Source organism: Misgurnus anguillicaudatus, chromosome 24, assembly GCF_027580225.2.
Source record: "Misgurnus anguillicaudatus chromosome 24, ASM2758022v2, whole genome shotgun sequence".
Taxonomy (NCBI): domain Eukaryota; kingdom Metazoa; phylum Chordata; class Actinopteri; order Cypriniformes; family Cobitidae; genus Misgurnus; species Misgurnus anguillicaudatus.
Window position 1 is genome coordinate 12243803 of NC_073360.2, and position 23438 is coordinate 12267240.

General features: G+C 36.5%; 1 protein-coding gene across 1 annotated transcript in view; it reads left to right on the forward strand.

Annotated features, from left to right (window-relative positions):
- arhgap35a (Rho GTPase activating protein 35a) overlaps positions 1-23438 on the forward strand; it is a 94071-nt gene that overhangs the window by 64633 nt on the left and 6000 nt on the right. Inside the window, exons 3-5 of the mRNA XM_073862818.1 lie at positions 3165-3302; positions 14252-14333; positions 20415-20546. Coding sequence (XP_073718919.1) covers positions 3165-3302; positions 14252-14333; positions 20415-20546 — 352 coding nt within the window. The remainder of the gene's footprint in view (positions 1-3164; positions 3303-14251; positions 14334-20414; positions 20547-23438) is intronic.

The following is a 23438-nucleotide window of genomic DNA, read 5'->3' on the forward strand; positions in this document are numbered from 1 at the left end:
TTTTAGTATTTATAAGTTATGATTTGTGTTAATATTATTCTATTTTTGTTGCGTATATTTTATACTGTCGAATAGTTTAATCTACATCAACATGTCATATTTTCTAAACTAAATTTATTTTTCTCTGATTCCATATTTATTTTAATAAGTCAGAAATGTCTCCGCTGTGTCGTGCTGACGGGCGATGTGCGCGTGCAGCAGTTGACGCAAATAATGGGTCCTCCGAAGGTTAGACCGTCTCATTTCAGTTCTCTTCGCGGACTTCTGAGGCTGCCACCTTTAAAGACCGAGTGCTCGCCTTAATTTCAACTTTATTGACTAGTGAGGAGTTGCTATGAATTATTAAGATAACGTTGAAATTACCTGAGCTAAATCAACTTTTTTAAAATAATTTATAGCAACTCCTTTAGTTTATTACTTTTGCATAACATTGTCAGGCAGGGAACTACACTAACCTTTTCCACTGGTGGCACTTGCGCTACCAACTTTTTCAGTTACTGGCGCAAAATATGATTTGGTCGCACATATTTTTTTCAAGTTATATTAAGGCGCTCTGGTTAATAATGAACAATAATGAAACTGTATTGCATACAGATATGCTTTTTATTTTACTTGCCATCTTTTAAACCACATGCCGCCTTGTTTTCCTAAACGTTGCAGTCAGTGTTTCCCACAGATCTGAAATTTACTTGGTGGTGGTAACCGGTAAAAAGGGCAATCATTACCCACTGACAAATAATGGTCTACTATAGACCGTTTCAGCAGTAACAACATAAACAAGCGGCTGCACGTAACTTTCGGTAAACTACGCTAAGAATAAATAACAACAAAGTTCTTTAAACGTAGTTTATTTCTATAACAACCAAAACAACATCACATAGATTACCTAGAAAACCAAAACATTTGTTATTTTCGACGAAGCGTTTGTTCAAGAGATCAGTTTAGCAACTAGTCAGACCATTAAAAAAACGAAACCGGAAGTAAGGTTAGGATCCAGACGTGTATCACGTGCGTCCGATGAAACCGTCTATACATATGACGAAGAACTAATAATGTGTGACACAACACAATACTTTGATTTATTGAAAATTAATATTAATTTCACATTATATTTCATTAATCTAAACACTCCAAACTTTCTTTGCCATTAACAAAGCTGACACTGTTTGTGAAAGCACCACGAAAACACTTACTGTTTTTGCACTGATATATGAAGCAATTAGACCCCTTTTATCAAACTCAATATAATACAATACTATGTATAGTATATTAATAGACAGTGCAGGTCTATAGATTATAAATGTGACTGATGTTATGACTGATGTTATAATGGTAATAATTTCTATTAAATAGGCACTTTTACTGCTTCTGCTCTATCTTTCTATTTCTCTCTTGCCGATTTAAAAAGCTTAATCCACTTATTATTTCAATAATATTATTCCACTTATTTTATTTTCAAATCTACTTTCTGTCAATGGGCTTGACATTAGCACTGCTTTTTTGCTACAATCTGTGCAAACTTAATATGGATATGGTTTTAGAAAAGATATGGTTTATTAATAATAAGATTATTAAAAACATGTGAGAAAGAAAACGCAGCGCGTGGTCGTAACAAGAACCATCGCCATAGAAACCGAAGGCACGCTAAACTGCACTCGAGCTTTAGCGCGGTAGCGCTCATGGCCGTTTTCCGATCGACTCGGGTTATAAACTCAATATTAATCAGACTTGGGACCCAAAGTAATTAAACTAGGACCTAACCGGACCCGACAGACCATTTAAAATATAAACCCGGAACCACACGGGTCCCGCGTCCTCAGTGAAGAAAGACCTCTGCTCAAGTTCAGAAACATGGAAGACACTGCGCTTGCGTCGCGTCGCACCCAATTCATTGAGAAACAGCTGAGCACGCAAACGCACACTGATGGGGAGAGACACGACGTGCTTTCACGCAAAATGAAACCAACGTGTTGATGGCTCAGAGCACGTTATAAAACGTATTCTTAAAATCCACATTTATGTTTTAATAAATGCTCATCGTAAATCATAGCATATTGTCTAAAACATTAGGTAGCACATTTGCGACCCATTAAAAATTAGGGTCGCAACGGCAGTTCAAAAGGTCGCATATGCGACCATTTTGGTCGCAGTGTAGCTCCCTGTCAGGCTAGTTATGTTCACTGTGAAGTGTAATTGAAGCATTGATTTTTTTTGCGATAGTGTGGATGGTAATTATGTAAACGTTTATTGGAAGGAACCACTGGAGGTTTAGATGAAACGATGACTTAAGGCAGTGGATCTCAAACTTTTTCAGTGCGGCCCTCCCTTGTGTACGGTTGTTTAGGTTTAATTACACAGAATTCATGATAAATGAATGTATTTTATAAATATCATAAAATTGGGGCCCCCCTGGCAACGCGGCCCCCAGTTTGAGAACCAGTGAGTTAAAGAGAGAGAAATGTTAGTAAATGTGAGGAAAAAGACTGTGAAAGAAAAGGCAAATATGATAGGGTAGATTTGACTTGTAAGTACAGCAGGAAGATGAGTTGCATGTTGGCTGTAGTAGAGCAGACAGACCCTGGTCTAATAAGCATCACAGCCTTTTCTCTATCTGACAGTACTGTGGCAACACTGACCAACCAGCCGTGATGCTCTTGACTGCTGCAGAGCATTATGGGAAAAAAGTTCTTAGCATTCCTGTTACAGATCTCCAAATGTAAAATATAGGCCCTGTGTATGATAGTTTGATAATGTTACACTGTTGAGATGTTCTGAACGCTCTTAAATCATTCAGATCTTAAGGATTTATGTGATTGATGTTTAGAAATTAAAGATAGGAATTCCTTATTAAGCCCTGTTCACACTGCAAGTTTTTTAAGTAAAAAAATTAAGAACAAAAATTAAAATTATCTATAAATATGCTCTGTTATGCTTTGCTATTTTGTTTTGTTATTAAATCCACAAATCTCATTTGCAGTGCAAGGCTTAACACAGATCTGATTTTTTGACGTATACATTTTTGTTTCCATGTATGACTACATGCTACCATGATACTGAGATTATCATATGCATTTTATCTCAGGCTAAACCTGTTTTATTGTGCGCGTATGTAGCTTAACTGGACATTTGACCAACAAATAACCAATTTCACCTCCATTTTGCAGAAAACAAGGCCAAAAGCTCGCCAGTCTTCGCTCTCCAAACCTGAGAGCAACTACTTTGGAGTTCCCCTGGCAAATGTGGTCACACCTGAGCGGCCCATTCCACTCTTCATTGAAAAGTGCATTCGTTACATTGAGGCTACAGGGTTAAGCCCTCATATTTGTGTATCGTTTAACTTTGTTCTCATATGTTGTGTTTGAACAGAGACTTGTGTAAGTGTTATGCTGTGTCCAAGTTTTATCTCCATTAATAGTGTAGAAGACGAAACAGCATGCTGTGGATCCGGGGCATAGTATTTTTGATGGATTTTTATAGTGTGCAAATATATTCATACCTCTAGCTATTATTTTCTTTATTCTTTGCAACAGAAAAAGAACATTTGTGGTGGTTTGTTCAGCTTTTACAGTTGCAGAAAAGCATGCTGTACTGTCTTTTAAGTATATACTTTGCCATTACAACAATACTCTGTGCTATACTATGTATAATTTAAGTATGCAATTTGAGATGCCATTGGGCACAAGTACTTAATTCGTTGCAATGACTAATCGTGTACTGTAAACAATAACTGTGTGACTTCTGCCAGCAACAGTTTCGTGTGGAGAGCATTAAGATCATATTTACATTCTTGCATGAAAATAAACAGTACGATTTTACGCAGCTAATGGAATGAAACAAAACAAAAGTTTTACAACTATTTTACATTTTTTAGAGCAACTTTATATGAAAAAAACAGCCATTTCGTAGATTTAATGGGGTGAAAGGAGGACAGAGCTTCAAAAGGAGAGCGTGCAAGTTAGCTGAATAATGAGCTGTTTTTTAAAAACATACATATGCACATTCACACATTACCATTCAATGCATGTACATTTAGCAACTTCCAAATAAGAAAAACAAATTTATCTTGAATAGGCTCAATGCAAGTTTCAAGGAAAAATTATGAATTACACTTTCTATATGGTTTGATTGTAGGGATGCATAACGATTAATCACGATTAATCTAAAGCAGAATAAAAGTTTTAGTTTGCATCATATATGTGTGTGTGAACTGTGTATAATAATAATAATATATATATATATATATATATATATATATATATATATATATATATATATATACATATACATATACATATACATATACATATACATATACATATATACATATATACATATATACATATACATATACATATACACATATACATATACATATACATATACATATACATATACATATACATATACATATATATATATATATATATATATATATATATATATATATATATATATATATATATATATATATATACGCACACATGCATGTATAATTTTAAGAAAAATATATTTTTTTATATATTAAGTATTTATATATAATATAAATTATACATAAATATACAAATGTATATTGACATGTAAACATTTCTTAAATATATACATGCATATATTAGGGCTGTCAAAATTAACGTGTTAATAATGCGTTAACTCAAATTCATTTTAACGCCACTAATTTTACTAACGCGCGATTAACGCAACATGCAATTTCTGTTTGACTCATGGTCTAGCCCACAGCTGGATGAATTGAGACGCAGCAAGTGACCCTCGCTGTTTTTATGAGTCAGAGGTTTTCATAAAAATAAGAACATTAAGCTCTCATATAGCGAATCCAATGCTCTAAATGGTCATTAAACATCTTAAATGACCTTTATCTCCTGAGAGGTGTACCGTCCCAAATCCATAATCTAAAGCAAAGATGCGTCTTCGTTCACTTGCTCGTATTTTGGTTTCGTTTTTAAAGCATGCAGAAATTATAGAAAATAGACTGCAGGACTTGCTTAATGTTTCAGAAAGATAAAGTTCGGGACCTGATTGATGATAAAAAAGTTAATTAAGAGTGACAAGACTCAAAAGTGATCTTCCTGACGCTGACGTCTGAAGCGCATGCACAAACATGTGAGTGCGGGACCCTGATATTTATAGACATCTACACAAAATTACAGTTTTAAAAATATCTGTTTTCACAAGAATTCACACAGGTATGACCTATAATCTGTTATATCTAAAGTGAATGTTTGGTTAACTGTTGGGAAAAAGTATCTGTTGTGTAACATTATATTAAACCCATGCATTAGTCTAGTAGCCTATCTTAAAGGAATAGTCTACTCATTTTCAATATTAAAATATGTTATTACCTTAACTAAGAATTGTTGATACATCCTTCTATCATCTGTGTGCGTGCACATAAGCGCTGGAGCGCGCTGTGACGCTTCGATAGCATTTAGCTTAGCCCCATTCATTCAATGGTACCATTTAGAGATAAAGTTAGAAGTGACCAAACACATCAACGTTTTTCCTATTTAAGACGAGTAGTTGGTGGTACAAAATAAAACGTAGCGCTTTTCTAAGCGGATTTAAAAGAGGAACTATATTTTATGGCATAATAGCACTTTTGGGAGTACTTCGACTTGCCTGAAAAGTCCGCTCCCCTTCTCCCTCTCATAATGGGAGAGGGAGGGTGTTACTGCGCCGAGTGGAAGTGCTCCCAAAAGTGCTATTACGCCATAAAATATAGTTCCTCTTTTAAATCTGCGTAGAAAAGCGCTACGTTTTATTTTGTGCCACCAAACTTGCTCGTATAACTGCTCGTCTTAAATAGGAAAAACGTTGATGTGTTTGGTCACTTCTAACTTTATCTCTAAATGGTACCATTGAATGAATGGGGCTAAGCTAAATGCTATCGAAGCGTCGCAGCGCGCTCCAGCGCTTACGTGCACGCACACAGATGATAGAGGGATGTATCAACAATTCTTAGTTAAGGTAATAACATATTTTAATATTGAAAATGAGTAGACTATTCCTTTAAAGCAGTCTGTCTCAATGTCAAAATTAATCAATAAAAGAAAAACATATATTTCACATATATTAATATTGTTTTTGCTTTGCGTAACCAGGTGTAGTTCTGTCATGTTTTGTCAGATCCATTGTTTTGAAGTTTTTTAATAGAGAATGTTAAAATATAAATAACTTATTTTTGAAGATTTGCTCATCCCAACTCAATTTGCCAGCACAGGTCACAAATGACGCAGCAGCAAACAGAAATGGAGAAAGAACAAAGTCTAAAAGTTATTATACACAGTTCACACACACATATATAATGTAAATAAAAACTTTTATTTTGCAATAGATTAATCGCGATTAATTGTTATGCATCCCCACTTGATTGACCAATCGGAATAGAGTATTCCAGAGACCTGTGTAATAAGTTATTTTAAATGTTGACAGCCTATTTTTATTTCAAGTCATTAAGTTATCATTTTTGTTTTATACGTAGATTTTACGAAGTAAAATTAAAATCTTTTCAAGTACTCTTTAGTACATGCTATAGTACCCCTATAGTAGCACTTTATGTTTTTCGTAGTTTTTTATCAAATTACGGAATTTGCATACATTTTTATACTCTTATTATACCTATGAGCTCAGTATGTAAATATCCACAACGACTCTCTTATACTATATGTATACTGTAGTATGGTAAAGCCATCCGTGTTTGCAGGTATGCACAGATCTCTCTCAGTCAGCCGTGATTTCGTTCAGGTTTCTAGCATTAATGCTATGAGCTTCTACAGATTAAACTCATCTTGTGTTCACTATAATGAATATCTTGAAGATCAGTATTCCCTTTGGTATGCGTCTGTCCATGTGTAGCTTAGTGCTGTGCAACCTACTGTATAATAAGCTCCTGTTTGCCAGAGTCGACATGTTCTTGCATGCATATCTGAGATTTTGACATCAAGATATATTTACATTTTGTTTGCGCATTCTTTGATTATCGCTCTAGCAAGTTTTCCTCTCTGTATTGAGATTGTTTATAGAAAATCAGTCAACGTGATGTCGTAATTGCCAGTGGGATACTTTGGATGTTATTTTAGCCTTGACTTTCCAGGGGCGCCAATTAAAGAAACATTGTGAAAATTAATTAGCATTGGTTATGAATATTGTATGTTGGTTGTTAAATGTACAATTTATCTTAGTTTGTATGCATACTGTTAATAACAAATAATGCCAGTAGTTAATAGCACAGCAAAAGTTCTCATTATTCAGAATCACTTAAATGCACTTCGCATTATAATTATAATCTGCTAAGTAGCAAGTATCCTGGATGAGTTGATGGGCAATTAAAATGTTTGAATTTCAGAGCAAATATCACTCAGCCCCACACCTCATACATGTGAACCACTCGGGGGCAGATTACACTCAGCGGGTCCATCATTAATCATTTGTGACCCTGCCTGTGAAAACCCAGCTCAGGGTTTCCCACAGCACTTTTCAGTTCGGGCGGCCCACCTAAGCTGGGAAACCCTACCACCTTAACTAGTTTGTCCAAAAAAAAATTGCTGCACAAAAGGCCGTCAAGTGCATCTCTGAGAATAGCGTGGACGCGCTTTACACCGTGAGCGGGCAGGCGTTCCACATGGTCGAAATGAGAGAAAGACATGGTGCGTCACAAACATTTAATTTATTAATAATCTAGTATGTGTTCATTTTCTGTCATAGTTTCTTCAAAATTGAGTTTTATTTGAGTGTTTAAAATAAAAATATTTTCATCATGACGCATACGCCCCGCCCCTTTGATTGCCATGCCCCCGGCCCCGCCCACCTGCACAACCCTACCACCTTAACTAACACATTTTCTATGGGAAACCCTGCAGCTTTTCTACATAAAATCATCCGTTATAATGTAAAGAACATTCAATGAACGTATAACCTTGATATCTTTAATATTGACTGCGTAAGATCATATCAAAGATAATCGTAGTAAAAATTAATGGCTGAATTCAAACTTTGATTTTCATTATCTCAGATTTTTAATTCTGTTCCTGATCCTTTTTGGAGTTTCCATTTTGTTTGCCTGTTTATTACTTTCCCCCACACCTCACCCATCTTTTCTTATGTTTTCGTGTTTGTGTGTGTGATGCTAAGCCCCTTGCGGTGATTTTCTGCCTGATAAATACCTCATTGAGATCGATATCACAAAGGAGAAATTGGTGAATCATCTCAGACGCTCTGCTTTTTTGTCTTCTCTGGGTTGAACAGGCCGCTACAATGGCCTACAGCGTGATCCGCTGATAAAACTCCTGGCACAAACACAGGAGAATACACACTTCATCAAAAACAATACAACCTTACAACCTTATCACGATTAAACAGAATTGCTTTTACAAAAGCTGTTGCTGAAAAATGTCAGTTTGACATGTTGAGCAAATCATGTGGTAGCGTTCAAAATGCGCTGAATATCTGAGCAGCACCATGTCTCTTTCACTGCTAGCTGTCTGAGGTTGGGATGGGTCAGGATGACCTCTAACTATTCCTGTAGCCAGATCCATAAATAAATAAAGATACTTCAACCAAATGATTTTTTGCCAAATGACACATCTGAAAGTGAGTAACTTGCGCATCATTGCTGTCTCGAGATAAAAAACCCTTTAAATGATTTAATCCGATTTGGTGAACTGATTCAACTCGTTCACTGAAAAGAACCGGTTTAAAAGAACGATTCGTTCACGAAGAAATTAAACTTCAGTATTAACCTCTGTAACCTTGCAGAAAGACTTTTTCCAAGTTTATATAGAGATCCATATCCTTCCTTTATGCTCTCTGCGCCAAAAACTCTTATGTTCCCCTATTGTTCCTCATATTTCCTGTCAATTCTTCTTTCTAAATCCACCTCTCATTTGTATTTCAACAATGAAGTTCTTTTATATCTCTACTCACCGTTTTGTACCGTGTTTCTGGTTCTGCGGCAATGGGACGTTATGATAAATGAGTTGTGGGTGTTATAGGGCCGAGCCAGCTGCTGTCCTCACATGGCATCCTCTATTGCTCATCATGACACCCACCTGATTGGTGTTGGCCTGTTTTAAAATCAGTGCAGTGTTAAACCCTTTGCCTGGGAAGAGGAATTATAATAGTAGGCTGGAGTATAGCGCTTTTTTCACATCTGAGTACAGATGTGAAGTTCTAGCTCAAAATATCATATAGACCGCTTCAGCAGTAACAACATAAACAAGCGGCTGCACGTAACTTCCGGTAAACTCCGCTAAGAATAAATAACAACAAAGTTCTTTAAACGTAGTTTATTTATATAACAAGCAAAAAACAACACATAGATTACCATAGATTATTTTCAACGAGGCATTTGTTCAAGAGATCAGTTTAGCAACTAGTCAGACCTTAAAAAAAACGAAACCGGAAGTAAGGTTCGGATCCAGACGTGTATCACGTGCGTCCGATGAAACGGTCTATAGATCATTTATTATAGCGTGTTAAAATTGCCACTTTGTAGACGTGAGCAAAAATGTGCCATTTTTTGGTGTGTCCTTTTATATGCAAATGAGTTGATCCATGCAGTAAATGGCAGTGCCGTGGTTGGATAGTGCAGATTAAGGGGAGGTATTATCCCCTTCTGACATCACAAGGGGAGCCAGATTTCAATGAGCTATCTTTCACATGCTTGCAGAGCATGGTTTACCATTTACTGGGTTAATGTGTTTCACATTTTTTAGGTTCAGAGAGCATAAAGGAAGGATATGGATCTCTATATAAACTTGGAAAAAGTCTTTCTGCAAGGTTACAGAGGTTAATACTGAACATTTTTACAAGCACTGGGAGAGCTAATTAAAGCATTTAAACATGAAAAAAGTCAGATTTTTATGATATGTTCCCCTTAAATTTATTAATTTTGTTACATGGCACTCTACAATGCTTGATTCTGATTGGTCAGTCGCAACATTCCAAGATATGTTATTCCGAGATAACAAGCACCTGAGTCTAATAACACACGGTTGCAAATCATTTTGACAGGTACAGTTTGCTATTACATAAAAATGTAAGATAAATATGCTTTTAATAACATATATGATGACATTATATTTACAAATGATTAAACCAAAAAGTGTGTTCATGAAATTTGAATGTCTTGTCTTATCTTAAAACCGAAAGTACACGGGTTTTCCTTGTGGAAGGTCTGCATTCGGAAAACATAATATTTGTAATAGTCAGTACTATTAAACGTTCCTTACCTTGTTTATGAAGTAAATAGCCGTGTAAGAAGCGCTCCTCTTCGTGCCAGGAGCAATTAGAGTCGGGTCCTTATTACAGACTTAACCGATAAATACTTTTTTATTTTTATTTATTTGAACAGTGCAGAAATGTAGTAAAAACTGACATTAGCGATAGCTAGCTATCTAGCTAGCGATTTCAAATGAGCAAATGTTACTAGTTGCTACTCATAGTAATAATAGTAATAGTAGTCTGCTATGCAAAATAATAGATAACCAACTGATCATTCATTAAATCACAATACCTCTGCCTTATCCCATTTATCCTTTTCTCCATTTTCTTCCCAGGACACCAGAGGGCTTTATTCTTTTAGACACAATAATAATTTCATTGAATTTAGCCATCCATCACAATAAGTGATGGGTGTCAGTGCAAGTGCGCTTGGGCGGTGGAAGATTGATGCGTTGGGTCAGGTCACCGGGGCGAGTCGGGGAGCAATGTAGTTATGTTTTTGTGGGACATTCGCTTTTTGTAATACTTTAAATTCATATTGAAGTAGTATAAGTAAAAAACGAAACTGATTTGAGCACCCCTAGGGATGGGCGGCACCCCTATCGTTTGTCTATTCTGCCTACGCCACGGGCCGGCACTGTTTTTTATACAGTAGCACATTGTAGGTGGACTAGACATGAGTTGTGCTTAAAAATGAGCTTACTGTTCAAGTCAAAAATTAATAGTCGATACAAGAGACAAGGAAAGAGGTGTGAGAAATTGGCAAAGGAAAAGTGCTGAATTGGCATTAACCGGCCCTGGAGGATACATGCTGAAGATGAGTCCCGGAAATGACAGGGTTTTGTTTGGACACGTTGCAGGGCTGGCTGTGCATTAGAAAAACTCATTAGATGGTCATGGTGAGTTTCAGTTAAAGATGCCCATGAGAAAAAACTGTGCTCTCTCTCTCTCTTGAAATGACATGACCGCAAATTGTCTTGACATCACTAATGGACTGGATGTTCAGTTTGTAGGCCAAACACTGACAGTGATTAACACAGACAGAAATGATATCATAGACATTAAAGAAAAAGAAAGGAAGAATATTTTCCTTGACTGTCCCTCGACAGGATGTCTCAACCACTCCCTCACATATGCGTATGACTTCTGTTAGTCTTAAAATAAGACTAGAATTGGTCTAAGCTGTGAGCCAAACTACAATCATTTTATCCAGTCATATCTGAGATAAAGTCAAAGTATAGTCCAATTTTATCATGTACGTGTGGATCCGTGTACAGTGCGTTTTTTTTCGCAAGTTTAGCCACTAGTCAAACCATTAAACAAACCGATACCGAATGTTAAGTTCCGCATGTACATCCAATGAAACAGTCTATAGTCAAATTTTACTTTATATACTGTTCACCAATACCCATTAGACTGCTAGCATGGTACTCAGCCAATGCAGGTCGCTACCGACATGAATTCATAGCATTCCTTAATGCTGGGATCCTAAGGCGAACTCATTAATCCGGTCAGGAACAATTGTTCATGACACCGGATGTGTTGTTGTATAATCTTGCTGACATTCACTAACTTGCTCAGCAAGATTCTCTTTAAACTGTTGCTGTTTGTCTGAAATTGAAAACTTACCGTTGAATACAAAAGTTTACTTAACTCCTGCTTTAGTGCCCTTGCAACCATGCAAACAAGCGTTGCATTATGCATTTATGGTCTGACACGTTTCCAAACGCAACAATGCATGAGATCAAGCTTGTGTTGTAGCTACAATTAATTGCATTCATGTACTTGTGTAGAGTACATTGGGCCACATTTTGATTCAGACCTTTTGTCAAGGTTTTTATAACAAAAAGAAAAATATTTTTCTGACCTTAACCAAATCACCTTGAATGGGCTATTCATTATTCTTCCATAAAACGCATCCTAGGCATAGATATGTATAATAAAGGCTAGATGTCTCGCCCACGCTGCTGGCCAGTGGAGGTCGACGTCCACACCTGGCGGCCATCTTGTCTCGGGCAGCTCACTCAATCGTAGCATTGTATTAATGGTGCATTTACTTGCTCAATTTTCTACCTATCAAACAATTTGGTTACTTACAAACGTCAGAGATGTACCTATGACACTGCTTATTTATAAACAATTTTCATGAAACATGTTAAAGCAACACTATGTAGTTTTTTTACCTTTAAATAATGTCTCTAAAATTATTTCAGTGATAGAACAACTTTTAACTGGACAAATTGTACTGCTGCTGCAACCTGAGCAGCCTCCTAGCTGCTACAAGCACACTCTGAAAGTGGCGGTGTAGGGTAGGAAACACAGCCCCGCCCCTCCCCTTGTCTGCAGAAGAGTGTCTGATACCAGGCACTGTTGCGCTTTTCAACCACATGGGGGAGCTGTAAGTCATTTTTACATAGAAACTACATAGTGTTGCTTTAAAGCAACTGAAATTATAGCCACGTTAAAGCAACACCAAAGAGTTTTTTTTACCTTAAAAGAATGCTTCCAAAACAGTTTCAGTCGTTCATCCACTCTAAACAGGGTGAACAGCACTTTCACATTCGCTTTGCAGCCCTCTATCGGCCAAAACCAAAACCGCACTAAAAAAGTTTCCAACCGTCGGGTAGTGGTCCTGTAGTCCGAGTGAATACTACAAAAACTTGCTTTACGGCAGACCTACAATCCAATCAGAGCCAGCTATGCCTCAGTATTTATGACAGTGGGTAATGGACAATTACGCTTCTAACCTGTAGGGGGAGCAAAGAGCCAAAACTCTTTGGTGTTGCTTTAATAACATTTGTAAGAAACCAAACCATTTGAAAATCTGTAGAAAATTTAGCAAGTTATGGTCATTTAAAAGTACATGCACCATTAAAACTCAATGCTACGAGTGAGCGAGCTGACTGAGGTAAGATGGCCGCCAGGTGACGTTAGACGTTAGAGACTCCGCCGTACATCTAGTCTTTATTATACATATCTAGGATCCTCTGTACCAAACTGCATAGCCAAATCTCATTGTGTAACTGTCCCATTCTGATCTGACCGAGCCGGTATGCATATGGTTTAATTTTCCCCTGTTGTGCTGATAATAATGTCATGTGAAATATAATACAAATGCGATGCCTTTGTAACGCAAGACTTCACAGATGGTATTCAATGTAAATAGCTAAACTTTTACCCAATGTGTGTTTACTTTGCTTTACCAGCAACAGATCAATCCTGGACGGCGACGCAAGTACACAATTCGGCACGGTTAGACAATTCAGAGAAAATGTATTAATAAAGGCTTTTTACTTTTTTAGAGAGTGCCTTGGAGTTTTTCTTTGTTTTTGCTATACCACTATTCTCCTATCCAAAGAGCACCTCGATTTTTACATATATTTTTTGAGTCCGGGTAGCGGATATTTGAAATTCAGAGAAAATGTTTTGGAATCATGGAATCAAATGGAAACAGTTCGGCCCGACGGTGGAAAATCGCCAAATGATATACGTACAATAGAAACTGATCTTTCAAGCCAAGTGTCGTTGTCTCTTTTTTTTACCCTTCATCTTAAGCCAAAAATCACCCCCATAAACACACCCTTCCTCCCCACATGCAATTTTCCCTTATTGCTGGCGTACAAAAAAGCTTTTATGGATAATTGATCAGGCGAGGTGAGGCAATCAATGCGGTCTGCCTCGGCAGCGCGCCGACTCATTTCCGAGAGTGTCTCTGTGCCTTTTACGCTGTCTTTCTCTTTATCGATGCACTCCTTCTCTCTCCGCTTGGGCGAGATAGGCCGACCATCGTGTTGTTTTGCTGTGTGTACATTGGTAGGACACAAGCTGCCATCTGCCTGTAGTATTGTTTAACTGATGAGTCAATCAGTGCAGAGATTTGATAGTTTGAATGTGGTCGTACAATTAGCAAACCTTATAAATTAAATGTGTAATGTACAGAGCTGAAGATAACAGCATGGATTTATCAAACTTTGTGCAAAATGAATTATTGTTCATTGATTTCATCTCTCTCTCACTCACAGGGTTAAGCACAGAAGGAATCTACAGGGTGAGTGGAAATAAGGCTGAGATGGAGAGCATGCAGCGACAGTTTGATCAGGGTGAGTCACTTTCCTCTCTCACTTCAAATGTTTCCCCTTTTTATGGCCTGGTTAGGTACTTACCCTTCCACTGATAATGGTAGACTTTGGTCCTTTTAATTTTCTGACCTAATTTATCTAACATATAATTACAGATGTAAAACTTGGCTATATACCATATTTATGTGTCATGCATTTTACTCTTAAGGTCCTGAACTGGTTTTGCTGCAGAATGCAAATTTATACATTTTTACAGATTTTACGTGGCAGCTCAACACTGTGCCAAATCTTTAAACCGAAGTTATTGTAGTCTGGGTCATTTGTGGTTTACAATACCTTGCAATAGTAGTCATAGTTTTCAAGGATGAGAGCATGACTATTTTGTCTTTGTCCTGTCTATGACGCCATCAGTCCAATTCGGCTACGTTCCACCTTCATTTTTCACTCATTACTGTATATGGTACCTCTCTGTGTTTATCATTCAGGTTGTATTTATGCCTTTTACCTGTTTACAGTGTTAATCCTTTTGCGATCTGGTATGAAAGGAATGGAAAATATTTGCCCCTTTCTTTTCTTGTATATATTTTATATCATTTTTTATGGCTATTTTCATGCAAGACGTAAAGGCATGTCTAGTTTAATTCGACGCCTGTTATTTGTCCTTTAAATTGACTACATTTGTGATAGTCGAAGAGAAATATATACATTTTCATTAGATTATAATCTATTTATAAATACAATAAAATGTGCAATAATATTATATATTCTACATACTAAATATGTAATAAATTCCCCCTTATTTGTTTCTTTGTCTTTTTTTGTAATGCTACTTTGAAGCAATGAAAAGGCGCTATAGAAATAATGTACCCTCACCTAAAGGATTATTAGGAACACCTGTTTAATTTCTCATTAATGCAATTATCTAATCAACCAATCACATGGCAGTTGCTTCAATGCATTTAGGGTCATGGTCCTGGTCAAGAAAATCTCCTGAACTCTGCTCAGTTACTTGGATTTTCACGCACAAACATGTCTAGGGTTTACATAGAATGGTGTAAAAAGGGAAAACATCCAGTATATGGCAGTCCTGTAGGCGAAAATGAACCGACTGATAGAAAACCAACTTTGACTGAAACAATCATTCGTTACAACCAAGGTATGCAGCAAAGCATTTGTGAAGCCACAACACGCACAACCTTGAGGCGGATAGGCTACAACAGCAGAAGATCCCACCGGGTACCACTCATTTCCACTACAAATAGGAAAAAGAGGCTACAATTTGCACGAGCTCACCAAAATTGGACAGTTGAAGACTGGAGTCTCAATTTCTGTTGAGACATTCACATGGTAGATTCAGAATTTGGCGTAAACAGAATAAGAACATGGATCCATCATGCATGGTTACCACTGTGTATGCTGGTGGTGGTTGTGTAATGGTGTGGGGAATGTTTTCTTGGCACACTTTAGGCCCCTTTGTGCCAATTGGGCATCGTTTAAATGCCACGGCCTACCTGAGCATTGTTTCTGACCATGTCCATCTCTTTATGACCACCATGTACCCATCCTCTGATGACTACTTCCAGCAGGATAATGCAGCATGTCACAAAGCTCAAATCATTTCAAATTGGTTTCTTGAACATGACAATGAGTTCACTGTACTAAAATGGCCCCCACAGTCACCAGATCTCAACCCAACAGAGCATCTTTGGGATGTGGTGGAACGGGAGCCTCCTGCCCTGGATGTGCATCCCACAAATCTCTTTCAACTGCAAGATGCTATCCTATCAATATGGGCCAACATTTATTTTTCAGCACCTTGTTGAATCAATGCAACGTAGAATTAAGGCAGTTCTGAAGGCGAAAGGGGGTCAAACACAGTATTAGTATGGTGTTCCTAATAATCCTTTAGGTGAGTGTATGTGTGTGTGTGTGTACTGTGTGTGCATATTAATAACATTTTTATTTATATATATATTTTTATATTTATAATATAAAATATATGTAATTTATTTCTTAAAAACAAACATTAACGTGTGTGTATTTATATATCTAAAATAATTACACACAGTGCATACACATAAATGATGCAACAAAACTTTTATTTTATATGCAATTAATCTTTTGACAGCCCTAATTATAAGCAATAAAATTATATATTATCAGGCGCATTTTTCCCTCCTGTCCGTGACACGAGTAAAACAAATCAGAACCAGTCAGTTTGGGGTCATGACTCACTTATGACCCTTATGCCAGCACAGTTGTATGTGAATCCTTAAAAGGAAAAAAATATTTAATATTAAAATGCCATCATTTTATCTTCTTGTATGGGAGGTAAACTTGTAAAACTCCTGAAAGCACAAACATCTATCATTAAAGTAATCCAAATGACTCCAGTGGGTAAATAAATGGCTTCTGAAGCTTAGCCGTATGTTTGTATGAGAAAATTATTCATATATATAAGCTTATTTACTGAAATTGAAGTTTAAACAAGCAGATCGAGCGCTTAATTTAAATATGGTGGCACATCAGTAACTTCTGATCTCATGGCTTCTTGCTTGTCTCATGGCTGATGTGTGTTTTTATAAGATGTGCAATGGCATGACATAAGTCAATTATAAGTTGATTTTCATTTTTGGGTGAGCTATTCGTTTAACATTCCTTGAAGATTGCAATAGTGAATTACTAACTTGACAAAAATCAAGGAATATTAAAGGGATAGTTCACCCAAAAATTACCCCTTACCCTCATGTTGTTATAAATCTGTAGACGTTTCTTTGTTCTGATGAACACAAAGAAAGATATTAGACCAAAACCGATCAAAAGCCCTATTGAAAGAATACTATGGAAGTCAATGGGGCTTTGGATTGGTTTGGTTACAAAGAATGTATACAGGTTTGTAACAACATGAGAGTGAGTAAATGATGACAGAATTTTCATTTTTGGGTGGACTATCCCTTTAAAGACAATAAGCAGATCATATACACCAGCCTGCTTTCCTTGGCATCCACCCTGTTCTTCGCCCGCCCGTACCCCATGAACGTACACGCTCTCGTATTACACTGCTGTTGTTGTAGCGCAATCTAAAGACAGCAGTACACGTATAACTCTGTTACTCATATTTGCCTTAGGGAGAAGTTTGAGTAAGGCAGGGCTGCAGTGAATCGAACCCGGCTGACCTCACTGTCTTCAAAGAAATCACTGCTGTTCTTCTTCGTATGGATCACGTTTCCATCAATGCGCAGACTGTAGAGCAGATAAGCTCAATTAGCCTGGCCTGATCTATAGCTATTGATCCTGTCCGCAAAGGGCCGTTATGAAAGCGTAATATCAAATGCTATACAGCAGTGACAGGTGGTGGACCTCTGCAAAACCATAGTTATTTTGTGCAAACCAAATTTTTTCTATAGTAGCTTAAGTTAAAAAAGTTTTAAACCAAGTCACCTCCTCGATGTTGGACATTAGACAGTGACAATTTTAAATCATTCGTTGTTTGAATAGTTTGGCTTCAATATTGTTAATTATTGCCTCCATACTGTGTTTTTTGTTTGATATTGTCCTGAAATCTGTTTAAAGGAAGTATTGAGTACCGTGTTTGTGCAGGAAGAGAAGGTCAGTTAATTACCAGCAGATTGCTTTGGGTAATGAACCACGAAAGCACGCGCTCCACCGATCCGATCAGGCCCGGGTTCGGATCGCCATGAGCTAATAGGAAGTGAAGGCCTGTGTCGGATCGATCAGAACCGCACGCGGACAGGTGACAATACAATTACTGTGAAAATTACTGCGCATGTATGTGCTCACCAGCACCGTGGGCCAAATGCAGTGCAAACCGATGCGAAAAATTCAAAAGATGGGCGTTTTTACACACAGACGGTATCGATTGATAATGACGTGGAATTAGGCAATTATAGTAACTGATCTGGGGTCAGCAAAATAAAGTAGTAATACACTCATGACTGTGGAATGCATGTCTGAAATGGATAACCTATAAAGGATAATAAAAGGAAATGTTTTATAGTTTTATCTTACTCTGTGTCTCTTAATCAGATGGGGAAACCTGATATTAAAATAGTTTAATGCTATTTATTAGCGCTTTTATTATTTACGTCTCGCAACCTTTTGCCGTCTCCCATACACCAATTTCATGTAGTGCACCGGTCGCACGCTAAGCACGCATTCTTCAATTAGATTCACATTTCACAGATCAGCAGGCAGATTAAAATGAAACACAGTCAGAAAGGAGTCGGTTAAATAAAACAAGGCTTGTGCTTTTAGTATCACTCTTTGTATGGATGAGCTGACTGACTGTAATGATTTTGGGTCAGAAACTTACTGTAGCAGTGCAGTCTCGATCATTTGAACAATGTATTCCAAACAAACAGTGCTGCTGTACACAAAGAAATAGTTAAAAATAAAAAGCCAAAAATGAAAATTATTTATTATTTTTCAAACCCATTATTTTCAATCAAGCATTGGGGCAAAAAACAATGCTCAGTTGTTTTAACCCATTGCTTTGTCAAAATCCAGTGGCTTATTTTGTCCTTTTTTGGGGGGCACCCAGCATTTTTTAGACTATGCTGTTATTTTTAGTGATATGGGTCGTTTAATTGCCGATGTCAGTACCGATATCAAGAAAACTATGCCAGTATGAGGCTAATATGATAACAGTATTGTTACAGTAAAAGAGAGAGAAACAGAAAGTTGGTGAAACTAAATAAACATTTTTGTGTGCATTACAATGCTTAGTTTGCTGCATGTACAGTACACCATAAAAAGTGGAAATTGGATCAATTAAAAAATTTAAACCTAAAGTTTTTTGCAACTTAAAATTTTCACTTAAAGTATTTTTCACTTAAACATATATGTGGTGTTTATTTTCATAAATCAGTACGTAGCAACTAGCAACAGTGGTGCACTGATACTTATGTAATGCGGTCTGAACCATGGGGTTACCGGGGTATTTTATCACGGCTTAGAACGCGTTTCAACCAATCAGAATGAAGGACCAGAACTGCCCGTTTTATATTTTTTTAGGTGCTACCAAATTGAAGTGTTTTTTTAAGTTGACCCAATTTTTTTTTACCTTTTACAGTGTACCTTAGCATCAAAACATACTTGAAAACATTAAAAGGTACAGTCCATACATGAACAGTTAAATTTGGTGGATATTGAATATAATTAATTTGTGACCCTGGGCCAGAAAACCAGTCACCAGGGTATATAATAAAGCCAAAAAGACATTGCATGAGTCAAAATTCAATTCAAAAATCAATTTTCTTTTATGGCAAAAAATCATTTGTATATTACGTAAAGATCATGTTACATAACGTTATTTTGTAAATTTGTTACCATAAATATATAGAAAAATATAAGCAAAATCGCGAAAAAAATTGTCCAGAAACTCGTCTACAAACTTCGCTTTGCAACTTGTTCCTTGAGGATTTCCCATTTAAATTCCCCCCTTCAGTAAACAAGGACATTACAGCGGTAAGCCAGTAGAGAGCACTAAAACAAACCTTTTCATTAATATGCATTGCTGGATTTACACTTCATTGGACCTTTAAATGCGATTTTCTCTATTTTTATTTTTGGTTGTATTCCAAATATAAGTCTTATCCTAACAAACAGTACATCAATGGAAAGCTTATATATTTAGCTTTCGGATGATGTATAAATCTCAATTTACAAAAATTTACTGTTACAACTATATATATATATATATATATATATATATATATATATATATATATATATATATATATATATATATATATATATATATATATATATATATATATATTCAAACTAGTTGTTGCTATTCACCCAACTTTTAATTTGGGGCATCCAAGCTTTTAAAGGCTTTTCTTCATGAACCAAGTGCTTTATTCATCCAAGCCTAATTATAAAAAACTCCAGTTTTTGGGCAATACATCTGGCTACACAAATTATTCATAGAGATATTTTGAGTCCATAAACTTTGGTTTCAAATACCTCGGTTGGTACAACTGATTTATACCACACTGCGATCTTGATAGCTTATTTTCAAATCTTGAACTGCTTTCCACTAGAAACTAACCACGTGTCTCTTTTATTTTATAATAGACCAAAACATTGACCTGATCGAGAAGGATTTGTCTGTGAACACTGTGGCTGGAGCCATGAAGAGTTTCTTCTCGGAGCTGCCTGATCCCCTGGTACCCTACAGCATGCAGGTGGAGCTGGTCGAGGCCTTCAGTAAGTACCTGCCAGAAAGAGAAAGTAGAAATGGACCTGCACAATCAATGATACCGATACAAGAATGCATGTTTTCCACAGCTGATGTTTACTGGCAGAAAAGCAATATGGTTGGTTGCGGGGATTGCGGAGAGATACTAATACAGAATGCTGCAGTCCACAGAGGTTCACTGGAGATCTGCTTTGGTGGACCTCTTGAGGATTGAGATAGAAAGAGAGAAAGAAAAACAAGAGATAAGCCACCAAGTTTAAAAATGATCTACCTTGGATTGGATTTCTGCAGTGTTGCTCTGTTGTGGAGACTCCATTCGTATACTTTAATACACACTCACAGTCTCTCAGTGTGAAGTTCAGCATTGTCTGATCTGGGCATGGCTCCAAGCGAGCACTGCACAGTCGATGAGCCTTAAGCCTAAGATTGTTGTTAGTCCCACGCTCCAGACTGTTTTCTGATATACGCAACCTCTCTCGGGCACTATGATGCTGGAGTTTCACAAGCTGCAGGCCTGATTCAGCAGAAAAGCAAACGTGGCACAATTAAACCTGCATTCACGAAAGAGCGACTTTGATTGGTCGAATCATTCAATATGATCCAGTCGATGTTTCGTGTCATTGAAATGGCAAGTGCTAAAATTTTATGTGCAATTAAATTGTTCTTTCTCATTGCTGTCCTAGTGGCCATAAAATGTATTAATAGGTAGCTAGCGAAATGTGTGTGAATTCAGTGAATAAATAGCGACATAATTGGAGACAATGGGCTGTGAAAATTCTGTTCTTGTGTGTTTTTAAATGCAGGAACTTAAATGCTGCAAATTCAAGGGTTTTGAATGTGTTTTTTTTAGCACGCTGGTATGGGATTGCTTATCAATCCAGCATTTAGGACAAATATGCCTGGTCTCTTAATGATGCCTGGGACATCAACCCAATGATGTCGCATCCGACGCAAGAACATTTCAAAAGCCCATCCTACAGTAAGAGATTACAGACGGGACAGACGGCAAGTCACCTGACTGCCGTGTCACTCACTGCAGGTGGTGGGCGGGGCTTTGCGCTGGTTGGCCCGTCTCCGGACACCATGGCAACAGCCCAGCAGGCTTGTTTTGTTTTAGTCTCTGCAAACACAGAAAGCACCTGCATCAGTTTAGCACCTTAATTTTCTTGTGCTTTGTTTGTCGGTCTGCCGTCTATTAGACATCTCAATAGGATGTTTAGGCTAATGCACTTTCTGACTGGTAAAGGCAGCTGTTGTTTATTTTGTTTGAATAGATGTTTGCACATTCAGTCTCGAAATCAACAAAGTCTTGGTGGCTTTTAGGAACACCATGGCTTCCTGGTGTTACGAGATTTTAATGTTGTTCACAAACGCAAGCATTAATGTTATGGTAACCCTTGTATTTGGTAACGTTAGTTAATGCATTGGATAATACTGATACAGCATTTATTAAAAAGTTAACATTAAATATTAACTTTAGTTAGTTAATGTAAGGTACAATAAATAAGCACACATAATTGTATTGGTATTAACTAACATTAACAAAGAGTAATAAATTATAAAAACTATATAGGTAACACTTAACTTGAAGGGCTGTTCATAAGACTGACATGACACCTTTATAATCATGACATGACGCGTGTCATAAACATGAAGGAGATTTTATGCACGTTTATGACAACTGTCATTTAAGTGTCATTCATTCAATGATGTCATTTTTAATGCAAATATGACATTGTTTGAGATGTCTTTGTTATGACAACTTGTCATTTAGTGTTTTATACTCTTTCATATAGTTTTATAACAACATCATGATTATTTTTCTTGACCTCAACCACAGTGGTACAAATATAATTTGATATTAAAATGTCATAAAGTGTTAATACTCTGTCAAATAGTTTTATAACAGTGTCATGAATATTCTTCAGTTCATAATGTTTTTTTAAGTTTCCTCCATGTGTTTAAGAAATAAAATCCGATAATAATAATAATAATAATTAAAATTGATAAAATTATGTTTTATTGCGTTTGGATACAGATTCACCTAAAATTAAATGAAAACAGTATAATAATAATAATAATAATAATAATAATAATAATAATAATAATAAAAAGTATAATCTTTTGACATGTCTGTTGCATTTTGTTAAGGTATTTTTTAAATTATTTGACATAGTATTAACACTTAATGACCCATAAAGCTAGGAAGTTTCTTAAGTTTGATAATTATTCTGCTATGTCATGTTTATGACAGATTTATGACATGTTATGATTATTGGTTTATGTCAATTTGTCATAAAAAAAGTTATCTCAAACAATGTTATCGTTGCATTAAAAATTATATAATAAAAAAATTGACACTTAATGACAGTTGTCATAAACATGCATAAAATCTCCTTTATGTTAATGACACGTGTCATGTCATGATTATGAAGGTGTTATGTCAGTCTTATGAACATCCCTTAAGGTGAAGTGTTACTAAACTATATTGCTTATTGTTTGTTAATGTTAGCTCATGCATTTATTAATGTAAACAAATACTAGCTTATAGTGAAGTGTTACTTAAGTATTATATACTGCTAAGGATTCGATTTTGGCACATAACTGACCCATTACTGTTTATGCTACATACATGGATGATGTCACAAATCACATGACTTGTTAAGGAAAGCTATGCTTTTGTTGTTTCAGCCAATCAGAGATTTACAAACCACATAGACTTGCATTGAGAGAGAGAGAGACCAGACAAATCTTAAGATTAGAATATCATATACTTAAAGGATGACCACCCTAGTAATGTGCCCTCAGAAAACATTATTATTCAGATAGCAATGCACCACAAATCATCCTGTTTTGGGAAATCAATCTCTTTATTGTTCGAATAACAAGGGATGTCCCAA